The 21,852-nt window shown below is 42.4% G+C and overlaps 1 protein-coding gene across 1 annotated transcript; it reads right to left on the bottom strand.

Moving 5' to 3' along the window:
- Window positions 1-11,022: 11,022 nt before the first annotated feature.
- Window positions 11,023-21,595, bottom strand: UTP6 (UTP6 small subunit processome component). Its single transcript, XM_058038712.1, has 19 exons — window positions 21,443-21,595; window positions 21,273-21,357; window positions 20,584-20,625; window positions 20,407-20,499; window positions 20,219-20,266; window positions 19,373-19,436; window positions 18,830-18,948; window positions 18,269-18,346; window positions 17,765-17,846; window positions 16,698-16,779; window positions 15,899-16,080; window positions 15,189-15,268; window positions 14,393-14,470; window positions 14,069-14,248; window positions 13,169-13,249; window positions 12,339-12,448; window positions 12,188-12,254; window positions 11,835-11,907; window positions 11,023-11,280 (listed from the first exon to the last, which is right to left on the bottom strand). Exons 1-19 carry the CDS (start codon window positions 21,532-21,534, stop codon window positions 11,123-11,125), a joined length of 1,794 nt encoding a protein of 597 aa, XP_057894695.1. The 5' UTR covers window positions 21,535-21,595; the 3' UTR covers window positions 11,023-11,122.
- Between the last annotated feature and the right edge of the window lie 257 nt (window positions 21,596-21,852).

Raw genomic sequence — 21,852 nt, 5'->3', positions numbered from 1 at the left:
TTCCAGTCCTCTAACACAGTCACATGCTGGACAAATGCTCACATCTACCCCCTTGTTGGGGAGCAGAAAAATGACATTAAAGGTACATGAGAGTAATGCAACCCATGCCAAAGACATGGCTCATTTAAGAAGTCAAGACACCCTTTAACAGATTTGCATGCTGTGGAGGGATGGAAGGTGCCTTGTGCAGCCTAAGAAACCCTTCCTGAGAAAGCCTCCCCTTGCTGCAACCATCAGGTGCCAGCTTTAGGCATTTACTCCCCTGCACAACAGAAACCCTGCTGCTCTTAATGGGACAGATGATGAAACTCCCCATTCTTTCATCTGAGAATTCACCTCTGTACATAATTAGAAGCACAATCATTAAAGTTAGCGTTCCAAATTGCTGTCAGGAACCGGCCACACCAAGTATTCCTGCAGGGCTACAAGGCACTCCACAGACCACATCACAAAGGCTGTCCTTACACCAAAGCCCAGATCTGTCTGAAGAACAGTTCACTCACTTCTCTCCAAAGGACCAAATTAAACCTAACCCACTTACTAACACAAGTGCAGATAATAGAACTAAATGTAGTTCTTATCTAGCAGACAGGCAGTCTCAGCCTGAGAAATATTTATCTGTCTTGATATTGTCTGACCAATCCCACTAAAAAGACCAGACGTCTGGCAAGCTGCAGAGTTGGAGGCCCAATTAAACAAATCAAGCCTGAATGATGCAGATAAGCTTCAACTAAACAAAACAGAAGGTAAAAGGTGTTTCAGACCTGGAAAATAATGACCTGTTTGAAGAACATGGAACTGAAGGAACTGATAAAAATAACACTGAGAACAGAGGGGGGTCTTGTATTCCAGCAAATCCAGTAAGGACAGTAGACAAGATTGCTGACTCAGCATGTGGCTACTTGCACACTCCACCTTGGTGCATTCATTTCAGATTACTTGTCCTGCTTCAGTTTGTGATTTAAGGACTTAACTACAGTTGAAACAGAATTTGCAAACTCCCCTTACATGTTCTTCTCTAAGGAGAATGCAGCAATTGAGATTCCTATACCAAATTATTTTAATTTGTTGCCCATGCTTCTGGTGGAACTGTCAGTTTCTCCTCTGGCCTTGCTATTCTAATTCTACCATACTATTGTCAGCAACACTGTGAAGAGCTGCTCAGCTAAGACTTTCCTTGCTATCTGCATCTGCAGTTGCATAGGTGGAGGTTGTACTGTCTGCTGTGGGGTATAGGTCCTGTTTTTAATCTCACAGTCACACCTATTTACTTCCCCAGAAACACCTGGGCAGGTAACATGGGACAGGGAGTTACCCAATTCCCAACCAACTGTAGCCAGCCAGAACTATATTACAATGGGGCATATTTACTCTGGTGTCTGGATGAAGATTAGAAGTGAAATTATATTACTTTATCTGAGGTCAAATAATTTTCATGTTCTCCAGAATGGGTTAAACAAATGAAGGAATTCCTCAGAGAGAAAAGGAATGTTTTGGAGTAATTCCTGAGGTAGATGTAAAAATACTAAATAACTTGTTTAATATTGGACTAAGAGTCCACAGTAGCTACACTGATTAAAATTGCAAAGCAGCACAATGAGAACTTGGCATCCTCTGCTACCCCAGATGTCACAGAAAATGTGTTGCTCAATGTGTGTCTTACTAAGGACCAATAGCTCCAGGAGGACTGAGCACTATTTCCCTTTGAGGGAAATAAAACAATACACTGAGATCTCAGGCTCACAAAAACATACAATTTATGTATACAACTCATTCGTTCATTCTCAAATTCCTGCATCCTACAATGAAAAGAGTTTCCAGGTCTCAAATGTAGAAGCTGCAAGCACATCAGAAAACATCTTTATTTGATTAAAAGAATTCAGGCCAAAGAATCAAGACTTGCTGAATCATAGAAGTAAACTTTCCAAGGCTGATTTGATCTACATGTCCTGAAACTAGCTACCATCAATGTGAATAAAACCCCACCTGATACAACCTGCTAGGAAATAAATGCAGCCATTGAACCACATTCATGAGTTTTTCTCAGTAAAGATCAAGAGAGCTAAAAGTAACATAAAGAAAGCCCACTATATTAAGAACAAAGCAAAAATGAAACACTGAACATGACCTTTCATTGAGGGATGACACAGGCATTGCATAGGGGCACATACAGGGAGAGAGGTTCTGCCTGAGCTGTCAAAGTTTGTACCAGCTGAAGATCTACTCCAAATGTTTAAAGAAGTGGTTTCATCACTAAACCCAATTACTGGGATTGTGTGCTTTGCTGCTTTTTTTGGTAGGTTCCAGTTTCTCCTGCCAAGCCAGGAAGCTGTGCTATGAGGACTAACAACTCCACCACCAATTTATCCTCTAATACTCAAACTTCCGATGTCTGTGTAACACAGAACCACAGAGGGCAAAGTATCACAAGTTCCTTCTCCATGCCTATGAAGACTTACCCAGCTTCACAAAATGACCTTTGTTATAAAGGGATTTACACTGGTGTCCTTGGATGCAACAGATGGTCAGGATGAGCTGCTGCCATCAGCATTTTCCTTTAGTCTGTGAAATTATTCACACAGGCCCCCCAACAGTGGAAGCGTTCTCTCAGTTTAAAAGTGAAAGCAGATCACTTAAAAGATGGGACGAAACAACAAGTGAAGCAGCAATGTCTTTAAAAGACACTGAAATGGGCTGGATTTTGTGGTTATATAAAAGCAAGAAACACTGTCTCAATCTGATGTATGAATTAAGTGCTTTACCTTATCAACAGGAAATATGAACACATTTCCTACAATTATTTCCTCTTGCAAATCACTCCCTGTAGGTCTCAAAGGAAACAACAGATGCACCCAAAACAAGTTTTCATTTCTTTGCTGGCTGTTCAAAGAAAATGTAAAACTGTTTTGTTTTCATTTCTTAGTACCTCACCGTTTAGACAAAACTCTTCCTCAGCCAATTTGAAGTACTTTACTGGCTGGTGTCATTACCTACAAAGTGAGTTAATGAGAAGAAAAGCAAGGGCAGCTTTAAAGTTGTACCCTGTTGTCATGAGCCACTGTATTATGCCACACTCCTGAGCCACCCCCACACCATAAACCCAGCAAACCTATTAACCTGTAGCAGGGACTCAGTTATTTGAATGGTATCTTACACTGTGGGAACAGAAAGGGGAAATCTTGTTAAAGATGTATGAGCATTTAACTGAGCAATCTCTGACACGTCCAAGTTTTCCAACTGATGTACTGCCAATGTGTTTCTTGTGTTCATCCAAGACTTATGATCTTGGTCCTGTGACAGGCACTTTGTTCCCTCTAATAATTTGAGCAAGTTGAAGGGTTGACTGTTGGTGTGAACTGTTGGCTCATCTGTTACCTTATGTTGCTTTTAGTTGCAAGTATTCTTGCCTAGAATGACATGCTTGTGTCAACACAAAACAGGCTTGGTGCAAGACTCACAATGGAATTTGAAACACTCTGTAGTGCAGGAACACTGGAATCCGTGAGCTTGGCTTCAAATCCTCCCAGGCAGATGCTTTCTGAGAAGCCTGCATCTGGTTTTCTAATCCCCCTGAAGTCTGAGAGTGTTCAGATCAGGCTTTATGTCAAGCCCCTGCCCTAACAAGCAGGGCTAAGTTGAACAAAGTTGTATTTGCCAACATATCCCTGGAGAGAACAGTGCACCTCTGCTGCCAAGTCCTGCCTCTCCAGAGCTGCAGGGGGTGGTGTCAGTTTTAACCTTAAATGGAATCTGAAAACAAATCTTGAAAGTTTACAGTCATTTAAAATACAAACAGCTTAGCAAGGCAGCCATTCAATACAATTTCTCCTCAAGTAAGACCTTTGAGAAAGACAAGACTGATTGCAATTAAAGATAGAGGATAAAAAATCACTGTGATTTATAAAGTGCATGGAAAATGGCTTGAAGATTCAGGAATGATAGAATTTTGGAACTGTACAGGAAGAAAAATCATCCTAATCAGTGTTATAAAACTTTTTGGTTATCCTTATAAAACAATTCTACAAAAGATGGGTTTGCTTCCACAGAATTCTATTAGTTTCATCTTTATTGAATACGGTGGGATATCTCCCACAAGCATACTAAAAAAAAAATATATATTAAGCCTGAAGTCAAGTGATGTTCTTCACTCAGCCATGGGAGAAATTTTTCAGTCCAGTAAGTATAACTTCAGAGTGAAATAAAAAAAAATGAGAAACTAATCAGGGCCATGAATCAGCCTCACTGGGGAACAACAGGGCAATGCAGAACTCTGATCTAATTGCTATCAGCGCTGGAAATCCAGCCCGGGGAGCCCACACTGCCGAGTGCACACAGAGCAGACAATTTTCTGCTGCCCTCTGCAGGGAAGCCTTGGGCCTTGTCATCCCCAGCCAGGCCTGAACAGGATAAACAGGCTCACAAAAGAACCTGGGAGTTTCCACAGGAATTTTTACAATTATTGTAATTATTGGTGTATCGTTACTTCAACAGTAATCTGCACTCAATTTATCCTTATGAATACTGCACTTATAATTGCAAATCAACTTTTTCACTTGAGATGATGAGCCAGTTATTGGCATGACTGAGGAAATTTTGATGGAAATATTAATCCCTAGATAACTCCATCATATGGGAATGAAAGACCAGGCCCTCTTTTTTGCAACCTCAACACTATGTTTCCACTCTGCTTTGACTGTTAGGTACCAAAACATAACCAGGAATTGAAAGGTACCCAAAGAAAAGCTCTTGTCTCACAAGCTCTTGCTCTTCTGAACTCTCTAGGAAAATATTAAGGAAATATCACTGTGTCATTCACTTCTTCCTTCTAACCTAGTGCATGAATTATTTTGATCTCATACACTGGATGATTAGGAAAAAAGGAAAAAGGAAACAAAATAAAACCCCATTGTACAGTGCTTCAGTTCAGTCAGTGTCTAAACACAAAGCCATGAAAATGTTTTTGATATAAAAGTGTTCAATGAAACATGAGCATGTTGAAAGTTATTGTTACTCAGGTGAGCAGCCACTCAATCCCCTTCTATACTTCCTTTGAGAACACCTCCTTTAACTCCAGAGCAAAGGTGAGGAGGAGGTGGTTCTAGTTCCACCTCTTCTCTTAGGGACTCTGTGCAGGTATTTTGTGTTCCCATCTCCTCATTTGCCACATCACAAACAGCAGAACAGCAGCAGGAACCTTAATTCACTACTGTCTGCAGCACACTGAGATGATATGCTGAAATATATATGTATATATATATATAAGCAGAGATATTTTCTTTGTCATTGCACATCTGATGTTGCATGAGAATGCAATAAAGACAACTGTGGGACTCTAGGGTAACATGCCCAAACACAAGAAGGTCTGATGTGGAGAAATCTTTGTTGGGAGGCAGCCTTAGGCACCCAGCATTCCTGCTGGATGGAACATGCCTTCCCTGCATATCAACACATGTATTTGCAAAATGTTATCGTGTATTTGTAATTCCTTTATGCTGAAATACATAAAAATAAACACAAACAACTTGTTCTGTATTTGCCACAGCTGATTTTGTTAAACACCAGCATAAGAATCACAAATGGACTTTAGAATCATATGGAAATACAACAGACAAGCTGGAAGGAGGATGAGTTTCTAAGGCATCCAAACCAATCTGACAGCATCAAATGTAAAGAAAACAAAACTAAAAGTAGCACAAAAACACAGGGATCAGCATGTCAAAACTGACAGAAGCCTGGCAAACAAGCTGAAGTTTAGAAATTAAATACTTCTCCTCAAGCAATTAATTAGCAACATAGATCTATATAATACAAACAAAAGCTCCAGAAATGCACTGACTCCCTACACCCAGCACCTGCACTCTTGTATCCAGAGCAAGGGTGGGCAGTTTATGAACAGCTCAGAAACAGCCTGAGCCAAACTCTGGAGAAGGTGTCGCATTTCTGGCCTCAGGCCCAACTCTGCAAAAAAGCCAAGGGACTTGGCACAGCTGAAGAACATAATCCAACACAGAAACCAAACTTACTTCTGACCAGACTCAACCTCATTCATCAGCATCATCAAACTGGCCCTTCTCAACTGTTCTAACTCGTGGTGGAAACACAAGGCAAGGTGTGTGGTGACAGCTTGGGTTGTAAAACCAATCCTCCTTCCACACGTATGAGCCGAAAACATTATTTTCCTCAAAGCTTCCGCCGCAGAGATCGTCAGCATCTAAAGACAAAATAAAAGGTTTAAACCATGGGAGGTACTCAGGAAAGTATTGGAATAGTGCAGCAGGTTATTATGGAGATCTATGGCACCTTCCAGTTCACTATTTCAATTTGATCTGCTAGCACTCATCAATTAGACCTTACAAAAAGGCAAACAGAAAACTGAATTTGGCAATGTCTTCATTTTAAGGAAGGTTCATGTCACACAAACAAAACAGTTTTCCAGAAAGCTCACTGAGGTACCTGGACATGTACCAGGCACCAGCTCTTACAAGACAGGCAGTTCTTTCACATCTTCCCTGGGAATAAAAGGCTCATGAAACTATTACTTTTATTTGCCTTCCCCCTTGCTGCTGCTTTCATAACACCATCCCAATGAGGAGTCCTGCAACTCTCTAAGAACTGGGACTGGACAGAATGGGAGGGTGGGGTCCTGGAAAAGCTTGGAACAACATTTCCACTAGGCTAGAATTAAGCCTAATGGGCCTGTATTTAACCAATCTAGCACAAAAATAGGGCAAAGTGTTTTAACAGAAGCATAAAGATTTCTAGCCAGGAGACTCTGAGCAAAGAAAAAGCCCAGAGCAGGGAGGAGCAGAGGACCCAACACAATATCCCACGTGTCAGCAGCCTTCCAGCAGCACTGCCAAACCAGCCATCACAGCAAGAGCTTAGGACACTTAAAAAGCCATGAAGTGACCAATCAAGCACATTTTTGTATTTGTGGCAGTTAACAACTCAAACACTTGTACTCAGTATCCTTCAGAAGGACCTGAATCCAATAATCACAGCTGCCTTAGTTTGTGAGGATTTAAAGAGCTACGGGTGGGATGAACAAGTTAAATAAAGGGGGAAAGAGGAACAGTTCCAGTACAAAACTCAAAACGTTCCATAAATTTGAGCATATAAGAGATTAAAATGAAAGCTTAGAATGGAAGTGAGGGAAAACCTCCAAAAAGAGAACAGTCTTTTTCTCAGATTACCCACTGTGAAAAAACAATACTGTATTTCCATTTTAAAATCAGAATGGTTTTACAGAAAGTTTTTTCAGCCTTTCTCACTTTCTTCTGCTACCGAACAATGGAATTTAAATCCAAAAGTTTATTTTAATTTTGAGAGTAAAATGAACATATTTCCTAAGGAAAGAAAATTATATTAATTACAAAAAGATACACATTATGAGAAGAAAATGGAAATGGTACTACTCTACATCAACAAAGACACAGCAGGTTATCAGTCACTGCTGGCTAAACTCCAACCACCCATTCTGTGCTAAGAACCAGCCTGGCCAATTGAAAGCTGAGATGCTTTTAACATGTGAGTCACCCTAAAAACAAGTTATAAACTGAAGGTATAATTCAACTTCAAAGGTGTGAGTGGCACTCACTCCTATTTGTTGCCACTTTTGTCCATGGGACTGATCATATGCACAACCACTTAGGAGGAACAAGCTTCAACAAAACCAAACAAACAAAAACTCCACTCAAAAAAACTACAGTAAACACAACAAACCATACTCAGAGGGTAAGAGCACTGATCCAAACAACTCCACGCTCTAGAGAGACATTATAATGAACAGTCTTGAATTTTCTTGAAGAATTTTTACACAAAAAAGTTAGTTCTTGCACACCATGTACTTTTCTCTTCTGCTTCAGAATAGCAAAGATACACCAGTGAAAACCTGCTTCACCAGAGAAACTCAACACAAACATGGAGTTCACCTCTTTACCACGCCACTCCCTAAGAATTCAATTGCTCAAGCAAGAGTTTCATGTGAAATCAACAACATCACCTTTAAATCCTGTATTTGACAACAAAATTGTGCATTACACATCCAGGAGGTCAACACAAGAAATTGCTTCCCAAAATAGAACATGGAGTTACTTAAACACATTCTCCTGCAAAGCACCTACCTCCAACTATCTAAAACTCAAAAGAAGCACAAGTGTACTCACCATAAGGACCAGATGCAGACTCCTCCAATTCCTTATCCCAGTCCTCCACCTCATGCTCAGATGCATCTTGCTGCCCTGAAGACTCGGGTACATTGGAAACTTCACTATCCCACACATCAAGGTCAGCATATATATTGCACCAGCCCTCATCAGTACAGCCACTGACATCACCTTCATTGGGGGAGGTAAAAGCAGATTCACTTTCTTCAGAGTTGCCATCAGGAACGTTTGAAATATTCCGCAGCAAACATTCTAAAATCAGTAGAAAGCACCAACAGGAGGTACACTCAGAAATTCGACAAGAACAATTAACTGTTCAGCACACAGTAATTCAGAGAGGTACAGAAATACACTTTGTGACTACTAATCTTATTGTAATACATGCAGTTTCCTACATATGTAATATCACTACAGGGCTGCTTCACATTTCAGATTCTTGGGAAGAGTGGACATAGCCTTGTACCACAGCACCAGCGCAAATCAGGATTTTCTTGTTGAAAAATAACTCTGTAAACTAGGGCAAAGGACACAGCAGTCTTGTTTCACCACATTCACCTGTAGGTATTTTTAAAAAAAGTTCTGGTTTAAAAAAAAAAGTCATATTGATTAATTACTCATGTATCTAGGCATACACAAATATCTACATGGAAATACTTTAGTGCAGTTAGTAACGAGGCCTTTCCCATGCAACAGCAAAAGGCTTTGAGCAGATTTCTCAAGTAGTGCACAAGTTCCAATATTTGCGACCTACTTTGCTTTGTCCTACCTTTTCTGGACTTCCAGATCATCATATCTGTCTTATTAGGAAGCTGTTTCCCCTCAGAGTTTGCAGCCTCAGAGGCAGCAGCCATCACCTATGAGACATTTTTAAAGAATGCAGCAGCAGCTCTGATTGCTCATGAAACTGCTACCCCACATGCTCCCGAGCGTCTCCATTTGTTCCCTTGATGAATCAGAGGTTCAACAACAAATAGGCATTCACTTCAGAAGGCAAATCTGCAGAGCTATAGCTAATTCTGCTGCTGCCATCGCTCACCCCTAGCTCTAACACCAACCCAGAACATTCCATCCCCTCACAACCCCGACCCAAACCGCGCCCCTTTGGGAGCGTTGGCCGCCGGTGGCCACGGGCAGGGCGCGGATCCGGGCGAGCCCTCACGGCGGCCCCGCCGCCTCCGCTGCCCGCCCCGCGCCCCTCGGGACCCCCGAACCTTCGGAGCACCAGAGGGAATTAAGACACAAGGAATGGGAAAATTATTAACACGTAACCAACCGCTCTGTGGGAGCCCACGCGCCGAGCAGGACCCTCCAACAGCCCTGAGGGGCTGGACCAAGATGGGTGGAGAGCAGGAGGAAACCCTCAGCTGCTCTGAGGGACGCACAGCGAATGGGACAGCGAGTTCTCCTCGCACTTACAGAGGAACAAGGAGGCGCCGGCGGTGGGCGCGGGAAGCCGGGGCCCGCAGGGGCCGCCGCCGGTGGCCACGGGCAGGGCGCGGACTCCGGGCGAGCCCTCACGGCGGCCCCGCCGCCTCCGCTGCCCGCCCCGCGCTCCCCTGGACCCCCAAACCTTCGGAGCCGAGCCCGCGGCCCGGCCTGAGGGCACCACTGACCGCCCGGCCCCGCCCCTGGGCAGCGTCAGCCGGGTGGGCCCGCGGCTGTGCCCGAGGGACAGGGAGCGGATCCGGGATGCGGCCGGCAGGGACGGTGCGACTGCTCCCGCTCCGGCCTCGGTGCCCGCAGCGCCGCCACCACCCAGAGCGCCCTGGCTGCGGAGCCCACCGTGCACAGCTTCGGAATCACAGACGCAATTCGGCTGGAAAGACCTCCGAGATCATCGAGTGCAACCATGACCCAACATCACCGCGTTATTGAGACAAACACAGGCAGGAGAGCTCTGAGAAAGCACCTTTTCGCTCATGAAGTTGTAAATAAAGTATCAATTCCTCTCATGGCTGGGTGGAGTTTTCCCCCGGCCGAAAGATAACAATTTCCTTCCGGCCTCGTGGTAGCAGCATGCTCAGAACATGGAGAGACAGGAAGCCCCATGGCCGAACAGCAGTGCAGGTATCAAGCACGTGTGCTTGCAGGGAATGTGTATCCATGGGGAGAACGGCAAAGTTCTGTGAGGAACCAGAACAGCTGATGGAAAAGGGCCCACTTTCTGAAATTATGGACTTACCAGCTTTGTTGGACTTTAAAAACTCCAAACTTTGCACTTAAAACTTTTAGTTGAGCAAGTGATGAAGTAAGAAGTGGTTCAGGAGAGGGAGTAACAGCAGAAGGGGCAGGGAGGGTATAAGAGATTATCAGTAAGGAAATCTCAATGTCAGACAATGAGGTGGCAGAGAACTAGTGGGGATGTAGGAGATGGCCTGGCTAAAAGCTTGGGAAACACAAAAGCAGGATGTACTTCAGATCTGGTCACAGAAGTAGGAATCCTACCAGGCTGCTGCTCCAAACTCTATTCCCAGCTAGTTAATTTACTAGAAAATGCATTGCTTGAGAGAAGCTGCAATTTCTACTTGAGTGCAAAATCAAGAAATATTTCCCTGTCTTATCATTATGTCACTCTTCAGTCACCAGGAAACTGCACAAAGGAACACTTGCTTCCTGTTCTTGTACTTTCCCTTCATTTCTCTGTTGGTCCAAGGATAGCATTTATGTTGATTTCTCAGGTTTGTGGCTCTGTAAACAGCCAAGGACAGCACTCTTTCAAAAAACATTACATGTTTTTTAGGCATGGTGGACAGAAAGCTGAAGTGTAGATCAGAGCTTTGCACTCTCACCTCAAGGACATTGCTAACATATCTCAGCTCCCCTCTACCCTTCATCACTCTCATTCTTTTTTGTCACATAAAATGTAAAGGTAAACTTTAATAAAGTCCAGGAACATATTTGCCTTTGTACAAAGAAGTTTAAAAATGCACAGTCATGTTACAACTATGTATAGTTTTTCATAAATGTCCAGTTTGCAATAAAGTGTATTTAGAAACAAAATCTTCCACCAGGTCTCCCTGCAACATCTTCATAGCTCGCCAGTGAATGCTCCCACAGTTTTCTGGTTTGCCTTGGGGATGATTTAGCTCCTCCTTGATATAATCCAGCCAGAGGTCTTTAAAAGAAAAATTAAAGTTCTGGTTAGATTTCAACTAGATATTACTTAACAAACATAGCAAGCCTAACTAGAAACTCTTTTTCTAAGTGTCTTTAATATTAATGCAGTAGGGTTTACTTTGTGACTACAATCTCCTTTGCACCTTGAGGAGCACGCTGGGTTCTATTCCCAGCTAGAACAGTAATGTCTGTAGAAATAACACAAAAATAACTGAGCTGTGTACTTTCTTCAAATGAATATTACAGAAAACTTGATTATAAATATATAGCTCCACACTGTTCATAAATCCAAATTAAAAGTGATCCCTATCTCTTATGCCAGCCAGCGATTTGCTCCTAATTGTGCTGAAGCCACCCCAGTGCCAATGACCCTGGGCTGACAGTGGAGGGTCCCTGCAGTGTCCTGCTCTTGAAGGCATAGAAGAAATGAGCTCCACTCTGCATGACAGCAAGCACAAGGGCAGAACAAACAGATACCTTTTAAAATGGATGGAAATAAAAGAGGCAGCAGTGAATGAATGAATAAATAATAAAAACCAGAATCCCCCTTACCAGTATTTGTTGAACCAAACTCCCTCAAGGCACGTTCATAGTATTCTCTCAGATGAAGCATTTTGCAGGATTCCTAAAAAAGGAAGGTATTAAAAGGCCACTTATTTTGTGCAGAAGTGAATCTGCAGCATGATTAGATTCTGACAAAGGAAGAGAGTCATGGCAATTACACACACACTGCTGAAGATTAGTTACCATGGAACTTGGGTTTGTATCACATCCAGTGAATCAACTGCAGAGGACAAACATGAACTGATCACAGACTAACACCACTACTCTGCTTCCCATTTAAATCCCAAGTTAGAACTGCATTTTACAAATACAAAACATTAATTGGACAGTCAACAACTTACTTGCTCCTTTTCTATTTGGATCATCTTCCTGAAGAAGTCAAGTGAAAATGGACGATTTTCACACAGGCTGAAATAAAATAAGTGACTTTAGACTTAAGGACTTTTAACATATACCTTAGAATAACCAGGTTTGAAGGTAATTTTTTTTTACCTGGTAAAGAGTCTTTTAACTTTCTTATAACCACTACTTCTGTAGGTCCAGTCAAGATACATTTCCTTCATAGTCACAGATGCAGCAGGTGTTGTGGCATGCAAGGATCTCTGCCAGTTTAAAAGGAAAATAACCAACAAAATAAACAAAAAATAAACCTATCACATAGCTTACAACTAAATGGCTCAATTAGTGCTTCTCCCTAGTTAGGCATCTGACACAATGGAGATCTCCTAAGTCTAAAACACATTTCTCCTCCAGTATTCCATATAGCTGGAACTGGCATTTCCTTAAACCCCTTCATGCAGAGGGTTTCACAATACTCTACCAACAGCTGAATTCAAGCTCCCACCTGAAATATGTGTTTTATGTGCTAAATTAGAGAGGAAAAAACCACAACCCAACATGCCAGGCAAAGAGAAAATGTTTTGCCCTACACTACTGAGGAAATCCATAGTGAGATTGAAGTCCTCATTCTGATTTTGACTTTTCTGTAACAAGACTGATGTTTTCACACAAATTAAAAAATTCTCTTTTCCATGCTCAGATAAGCTCTGAAAACAGAGCAAATATTCTAGACCACAAAGTAGGAGTCCAACATTAGCTGTGCTTACAAACATCCATATGCCTCAGAACGTGGGAATGACATTTGTGCCTATAAATCTATGTCCAACTGGTTTTTTTAATGCACATAGTTTGGTTTGAAATTCTTTGATATCTACACATCCATGAAGGAACTTCAGTATAAAGCATTTGTTGCATGTTCCATACACACACACTGTTCATTTTACTGACACAGACATAAAAGTAGATTCTGATTAGCCAAGTACCTGGTAGAGAGCTTCTGTGTCCTCCTTGCTGTTTGTGCCCTCACTCCATTCCACCCAGAGGGTCCACAATGGCAAAGTGCCCTACAAAGTCAGCAAACAATCAAATGGCTGAAACACAGTGACTCTGATTTACAGAAACAGACAGCAACATGGCCATCAAGTTCTGTACTACCTGCCATAAAAAATTCCCTTTGGACACAGCTCTTGGAAAGACAACTTTGAACTGCACATTGAAATCACTTCTCATTTCCCTCCTCACTTAAAGGATAAATCATCCTTAGCTGGACAGCTGTGCTGCCAGGGATGAGAACCAAGTTCTGCAGCACTGAGCACTGCAGTACACAGGGGTGACTTCAAAGAACAAAAAGGAAAGAAACCTTCCTGTTCCTTCACTCATTGTGCTCAGGGTTTGAAATGGAACAGAGCAGGAGAGTACGCAGCTAATTCAAGGCTTGAAATACCACACAGGTGTATCAGACAGTGAACAAAAGGAAACACATTTTCCATTAAGACACAAACACCAGTTCTACTGCTAGGACAATATGTAAAATGTCAACTGTAAGCATTCAGATTTTAAACATGTGAATTTTAAGTAAATTGACAATTTCCTAATACTTGGGAATGCAATTTGCATGTGAAATGTCAGGTTCTTATTTCTGACCTTAAAAATGGTTAGGGGCTTTAAATGCCTTGTAAACAAAACAAAAACAACAACAAACAAAAAACCACAAACCAACCCAAAAAACCAAAAAAACCACAAAACCACAAGCCAAACCAATAAAAACAAAGAAAAAAAAACAAAACAAAAAAAAACCCACCACAAAATAACCAATCATCAGGGGTTTCTGGCCCAAGACTAATGCATGTAAGTCCACTAAACCACATTAAACCAGCACAGACCTTCGATTTCACATGTTTAATGGCTTCTTCAAAACACTGGGTCACATCATCCCTCTTCAGCTGGATCAGCACCTGCAGCCTCATCTGCCACGTTTCCACGGACTGGCTGAAGTGCCTGGTTGCAGCTTCTGCCACCTCCACAGCCTTCTCAGAGAGGCTGGAGTCCAGTAAGAGCTGCAGCTAAAACCCAGCAGATACAGCTTTGTTAAAAACAGGGCTTTGAACCAATATTGTTCATCTTTGTGTCTACTCGAAATGTCAAAGGCAGGCACACAAATAATGCAGGAAAGCCTCAGCATCTGTTTGTTCTGTGTCAGTTCTTACCCACTGCTTGTACAGAGCTTCTGACAGCAAATTGGACTCATGGGCTTTGCTGAACACACTCAGTGTCCTCTCCAGCCTCTAAAACCAACAGAGAAGAATAATAAGAAAACAAGCATTATTCCTATATATACCAGATTCCAGCATTCCAAGAGGCCCACTGGATTGTGTATCGTGTCAGTGAAAATCTAATTACACATTATGTGTCTAATGCTCTAGGTACCTACAAACATTCCAAGACAAAGTGGAAATCTGAGCATTTACTTCTCTTCCTTAAGGAGCAAAGAACAACACTGCATTGTTCTTTTAGTGTAATACTAGGGAACCACGTTGCACAGGAGAATTAATTAATTCACTGAGTCACATCTAAGCAGAGATGTATAATTAAATTACCCATGTGCCAGCACCAAACTGTGCTCAGACTTATCTGCAAGAGTCATTTTAATTCATCCTCTTCTTGAAGGACCTGTCAGTGAATTTTTAGGATCCCCTTCAACCCAAACCATTCCATGATTCCATGATTAACAAGTCTGCAGTCTTAGCTTTTATCCAAAGAGGTCACTGTACTTTACTGACAAGGCTGGTTAATCAGGTCCAGGTTAATCATGTCCAGGCAGGCCACCTGTAAGCCTGGCAGTAAAAGTGATCCCCCCAGATGGAGATTAAGTTATTTTTAATGATGGCCACAGGTAAGTATTTTTTATAAAATGTCGAGATCTATTTGCTTCTTGTCTGAGCTATTACAAAACTCAATAAAAATAGGGCTGATTTGTTAGAATTATTTCCTAATAAATTTTACCTTTTGCTTTAATTCTTCACTGTTGGTTTTTCTGTTGTACCTCTCTAAACAAAAAGTGATGTAGCATTTCCACATGTCCTCTGTAGAAGCAAAGGCATAATATCACACTTCACAGAATCACAAGAATAACAACAAATATTTGTCTTTAAGAAATATAAAGATACAAAATGCGATACAAAGTGTTAATGCCAACTTTATTTTAAAATGTTGTATTTTAAAATAAAGAGAAGCCCTAGATTTATAACATTACACTTTAAAATTACTCCCCAGTCCAAGATGGAGGCAGTAACTCTTGGTAAAGAGCATCAAGTTCTTAGATCAGCTGAGACTTTTAAAGATCTCTTCCAACCCAGCTATTCTATGGCTTTTAAGGCTGTACAGCAGCAAGTTTGAGACCACTCCACAGATAGTCCCTTGACAGCCTCCTCCACAAGAACAACACCAGAGGCTGAAGCTGGATATACACTCCCCTGGCAACCCAAAACCATTTCTTACTCACAGCTGACCAGCAGCAGACACATGTTCAGTTAAGCAGCTCCTCCAAGAGCATAAATACATTGGAAAATAACCCAAATAATACATAAAATAGATCCCAAGAGGTAGCATCTAAGAACCGCTTGCCTTCCCTTAGGTATGGTAGAGCCTGCCATCACCTTCAAGGCTTTTATAGGCTGAGAAGCAAATGTTAAAATGCAGGCAGAACATTTCACCTGTTGGGACTGCTCCCACAGCTTCATCAAAGACTGCACAGCACCGTTCCTCTCTCTGGGCCATTTCTGAGACCTTTTTCTGCTTTGTGGAGCTCTCTGTGGGCTGCAGGGAGCCCAGCTCCAGCTCCCTGCGGGCCATGTAGTCCCATGTCAGGGGATCATCAGCATGCCTGGCCTGCAAACTGAACACAACATGTTTGTAACAGCCCACAGCCACCAGTCCCTACTGTAGGTATGCTTAGGAGGGTTGTTAGACTGCTAGAGAAATGTAGTTAATTGCAAGTAACCAAATGCCAGAAGAAAAATATTTTTCCCTTCCACAAGAGAAAGACAAAATATTAGCTTTTAAAAATATTATTTAATATGGATATTCTTCGGAAATAACATGAAATAGACAGGGAGCTGTCAAGAGAGATCTTTCTTTTGAGAGGAACAACCAGAGAAACAAAAGATGCAAAAACCCCACCAAAGTACAGTAGGAAAATCCAATTCCTGCAATGAATTTACAGAAACTGAGTGCACTAATTATTCACTGACAACTGTATTTTACCTAAATGTTCCTAGCAGATTTTAAAAGTCCTTTCTGAAATTATATACATACATCCTCTTCTAAAGATCATGCTTTTGTTTTTCTTAAAGGATTTCACATAAGCCTTAACACTATTTCCCTAGAGGAACAGCCTTTACTTCTGAAATTCCAGTCAATGCACTATAAGTTAGAGTTATAACTTAATGAGAATGTGTTTCTAAAAAACCAAACCAAATTAAAATAAAAATACAACACAAAGCCCCAACTCACCTTTCAAGGATTTCTTTTTGCAAATCTTGGGTAAAATCAAAGAGCTTTGCAATAGAGAGGACAGCCAGCTGGAACTCAACACCTGCATTTCAGGAGAAGATAAAACTATCAAGTGGAGTATTTGCTGAAGAATTCCTCAAGATATTACATCAATTGCACTTTGCATTTCTGTAGCTTGGTTCCACATGCAAATTTAATCAGCATCTCCTCTACTCCCTCCCTTGACCCTGCCATAAAAACCCTAAATGCTCCACACTCAGGACAGATCTCTCCAAAGCTGCACAAAACAGATGTCCATGAATTGTGTCCATCTTGCATCTCCACAACTTACCTTTGAAAATGCCAAGTGACATGACTGGACATAATCAGACCATTGTGAATGCCCACCAGCCATTACCCACCTTACTATTTTTAGGTGCTTACAAATAATTTATATGCCTATTTTTTCCAGTATTTCTACAGAAAATTAAATTAAACCAACTCTTTCTGAAATTTTCTCATGTTCTTTCTCCCCACTAATTTTTAATGTTTGTTATTGTATTTTGCCCAGTTCTTCCAAAATATCCCCATCTATCACGAGCAAAGATATCTGCTACTAGCTTGCAGTTATTTTACCCAATTCTCTCAATAAAATGGCTTATATTACCAAGCCTTCTTAATTTCAAATTTAGCCTGGTTTATTATTAGTCTAAATTCTTACTTTTTTGCCACTCGTGGTAGCTGATTAGTTGTGATCTAATGCTCAGCAAAGTAAAAAAAAGTGTGTAACTCTGAATTGCCCTTCAGTTTTCTTTTGTTAAACAATCAAGTTTGAGGCTGTAACCCAGCACTAGGCCTCTTCAGCCTGAAAGCTGCTGTGCTGGAAGAGATGTCAGCCAGCAGGAAAGACATGCAATCAGAACTACCATTAATTTATATCTGGCATTTAATAGGTTCTACTGAAAAAAAAATTGTGCATTTGAAAAAAAGGATCTCACTGAAGCCAAGTCTATCAGCATTGCCTACTGCAGGACTGAGTTAAAGGTTACAATTTTCTTAACGAATAAGTACAAGAAATGTTCATTCACCTTTAATTTTCTGAGATGCATCCCTGTAGACTATGCGAGCCATCTCCCCATTGAGAATTTCTTCAGAGTAATTGAACTCCCCCTGAAATATCAAGCATATCATTGAAGAAATTATTGTCCTTTCTCAGCTAACATTTTTGCAAACAGGGAAAGAAAAATCAGAAGATATTAAGGTTTTTCTTCATGCAAGTCTATTTTTATGTAATTTGTACAAGTCAACTATAAAGAAATGAGGCAGGAAGCTTGACTATTACTTTCCAGAAGTTACTGTCAATTTTCATACTAGGGAATGTAATAAAAGATTCTAAAAATGCAAAGAAAAAATAATGTATGAAGTATTGGAGCTGAGCATCAGCAAATACTTGAAAAGCTCCACACAGGTGCAGGACATGGACAAAAACTTTCTCTAAGCCATTGTCAAATAAACCATTAATCCAAATCTGTGAATTTCAACATGTAATACACAAGCAGACAATCTCTCTTAAGTAAGTTTAGCTGACCTACCAGGTCCATCTTTGCTTGTTCAAATTCCTTCTTCTCCTTCCTCTGTTTTTCAGCATGCATAAGCTCCATTCTGAAATACTGCAAGAGTGACAACAAAATGAAATTACTCTGGGGATAAATCACAAAAATCTAAATTCACAAACAGGGTAAAAAAAGCTCTGGGGAGATACAAATCAAGACTTTGACACATCCCACACATGTCCCAGAGCCTTGGTTTTTGAAGGTTTGTGCACCTACCACTATCTGCCCTGTGTATTTGCCCAGAAATTTCCAACAGGTAGCAATGATATTTTTTTAGTCCTTCTTTAAACCTTAACTTGCCCCCAAAGAAAACCAAGGTCCTCAATAAAGATTGGGGATGCCAGACTGAGCCTGACAACTACATCCTAGCAGAGCTTAACAGTACCTTAGAAAGGAATTTTGGGGTTGGTTTTTTTAATATTTTTGACATTTTCCTGCTGATGGAAAAACAATTTTCTCCAGACAGATCTGGGAAACATGCTGAATTGATTTGCTCTGATTGAACAAGTAAGTGGTCATAGAAGACAAACAGGAACTCACTTCTTGATAAAGTTTGGGGCACTCAGGATGGAAGCGCAGAGCACGAAGGAACAAGTGCCTGGCACTTTCTGATGACAGTCGTGTCTCCATTTCCCACTTTGCTGCCATAATCCACAGTGCTGCAACAGGTGACACAAATAAAGTTATTTAACCTCTCAACATGAGCTCAGCCCCAGAATAAGACTGATTATCTCCCAGTAAAACTGTAAAGCAGACAGGCAGATCCAGGATGTTTAATCTGGTTTAGCTACAGATCTAATGATGCCTTCAAAAGCCAAAAGGCTGTCATGAGCAATTGACATCTCTTGTTTCTACATCTACTGAGTCCCCAGTGCACCTGGGAATTGGTCATTCTGACCTATTTCACAGCCCTTTATGACTGCCCAGCACCAGCCCTGTCAGAGCCCTTCTCTGCAGCAAGGCAAAGAGCAGAGAGTAAGAACTTCAGCCCAACAGCTTGAACTGAGATCTACAAGAACTCAAACCAACACCAGACAATCCATGCTGAGGCATTTATGCAGCACTCACCATTGTGTTATTTACCTGGTTTGTTGGAATGAATGGCCAACATGGTAGAAAACACCTTACTGAGTTGATGTTTTGCATTCTGTAAAAGAAGCAGTTTTGTTTCACCCCCTCTGGCACTGAACTGAACCCCCAGCACCAGAGTTTCAGTAGGAAAGGTCACAAGCTGTAGTACAATTGCTCAGAAAAAGATGCTTCTCTGCTACTTTACCTACAGCAGAAAGTTTGTCATATGTACTCACTAGTGACCAGCATTTAAATGTCACCACATCAGAGTAGCATGGCTTACTCAAAATTCTGAACCACACAGCCAACACATATGTTGCCCAAGTCCCAAACCCATGGTTTCACTCCCCTCTTCTGAGATTCTATTTTCCTTTGGCCACCTTCACCACCATGCAAAGTAACCTTCTTCAGTACAGAAATGACAACACCTGAATGCTGGTAATAATGTGAAGCCTTGCACAGGTAATTTTATCAAGTATAAAACTGACAGAATTGGGCTTTTCAGCACAGTCACTACAATAAATATTTGGAGCAAAATCACAATTCACAGACAAGTGAATCACTCCCTCCAGAGAAGGTATAACCAATATTATGGTTCTCACAAACCAACTGGTATTCCAGATTTAATGCAGTCAGCCTCACCTTTGCCCTTGCAAGCATCAAATTTCATACTAATTCACTCTCAGGCAAACTGTACACTTGCATACATCACTGAAAATCCCAAGCAGCTCCAACAACACTATAAAAATTATTTCAGTATTACAGCATGTAGCAGTAAAGTTTGTACCCCTATCTGAAATCAAGTTTCACATATGTGAATAGTCTCAAGCTAGGTAAGATCAGGATTTGAAAACTCACCCATTGCTTGCAAAATGCAACATGGGAAAGCCAGAGCTGGACATCATCCTGTTGGAAATCAAAAGAAGAAGAGACTCAACCTCACAATGTACAGAATCACTTGTACACTGACCAACAACACACCCTTGGTACAATGACCTGGCATACAGGAAAAAAAGAATTCCAAATCTCAGTACAAATAAACTTACTTTCCATTTCCCTGTAGCTCGGTTGAACAGGCTGTGGACTCTATGCAGAATAGAGTGCTCAATTTCATCCTTCTTAAACGAATATCCAATGCGCTAGGAGGAAAAAAATACTAATTGTATTGCAATGGAAGATTTGGCATGAAGTATTTTGCACTCTTTAACAGCTGACAAACTTACTGCTCTCCTTTTCTTGATCAGTTCCAGCAGATTAACTTCATACTAGAATGGAAAGAAAACCATTTAACAGCAAATGTGGAGGCCCATAACAGCAAGACAAAAAAAACTACATCAAGTTTGTTATAGATATCAGGTGAACAAAAAACATTACAGTCAGGAAAACATAAGCAGTAATTTGTGGCTGGGTCACTACAATTCCACATTCACTGCACAGGGCAGCCCAACAATCCCACCTTGTGCCTTAAAGCATTGCCCAAACACTCCCCGAGCTCTGTCAGGCTCCAGCCAAGACCATTTCCTGTGAAGCCTGTTCAGTGCCCGAGCATCCTTTCAGGAACCGCTTCCTATTGCTGAACTTACTAATTCCCCTTAACTACACACATCAGGGAACACATTCCCCCTTTACACAGCACATCAGGGAAACGGGGGCTCTACATCCCTGGAGAGACAAGAAACTACAGGAAAAGGTCTCAACACTGGAGAAGGCTGACCCCAAACTCCAGCACCAACTCCTGGCCACGCTTCATACCCTGGTGCCAGCAGCCGCTCACAGGGGAGCACCAGGGATCAGCTGAGGAGGGGGCTCCGTTTTCTGCCCTTTTTCCAGCATGAGTCCCTACAAAACCCGGGTCTAACTGAGCTGGGTCTGCACCGAGAACTGCCCCGCTCTGCCGCTCGGTGAAGCCTACCTGGATGTAATTAATGAAATCCTCCTTCCGCAGCGCTCTCCGCTGGATTTTGTACTCCAGAGCCGAGGCTTTCCTCAGGACAGCCCTGCGGGAACCGGAGATCAGCGCCCGGAGCGCTCCCGGCCGCACCACGTGCGCTCCCCCGCCCGCCCGGGCCCGGCCCCGCTCACCGGATCTCCTTGTGCGTGAAGAGCCCGACCCGCTCCAGCTGCTCGAGCTCCGGGATGCGATCCTCCAGCCGCTGCTCGATGCGCTCCGCCATGGCCGCGGGGCTCCGTGTGTCCGGCCCGGCCCGGTGCGGCACGGCCCGGCCCGGCACAGCACAGCACGGCACGGCCCGGCACAGCCCGCTGCGGTTTCCGCCCGCTGCCCGCGCCGCTTCCGCGGCCGCCGCGCCCTCTGCCGCCCCCTGCCCGGCTGGCGGGGCCAGCACCGCAGCGCCTCCGCGGGCTCGGTCGGGATGGACGGGACCTCTGGAGATCGCCCAGCCCGACCTCCCTGCCCAGGCAGCGTCACCCGCAGCAGGGGACACGCAGGTGGCTTTGGAACGCCTCCAGAGAGGGAGACACCGCGATCTCCC

The sequence above is a fragment of the Melospiza georgiana genome, chromosome 21 (assembly GCF_028018845.1).
Source record: "Melospiza georgiana isolate bMelGeo1 chromosome 21, bMelGeo1.pri, whole genome shotgun sequence".
NCBI lineage: Eukaryota > Metazoa > Chordata > Aves > Passeriformes > Passerellidae > Melospiza > Melospiza georgiana.
Note: the sequence above shows the minus strand (reverse complement) of the source record. Positions and strands in the feature narration are given on the sequence as shown.

Excerpts from the sequence above, each read along its gene's own strand:
- UTP6 (XM_058038712.1), bottom strand. The coding sequence starts at position 21,534 with ATGGCGGAGCGCATCGAGCAGCGGCTGGAGGATCGCATCCCGGAGCTC. Across the intron at positions 13,250-14,068 it reads TTAAACATGTGAAATCGAAG|GGCACTTTGCCATTGTGGAC; the intron begins GTCTGTGCTGGT and ends CTGACTTTGTAG. Across the intron at positions 11,908-12,187 it reads TCCAAATAGAAAAGGAGCAA|GAATCCTGCAAAATGCTTCA; the intron begins GTAAGTTGTTGA and ends TTCCTTTTTTAG.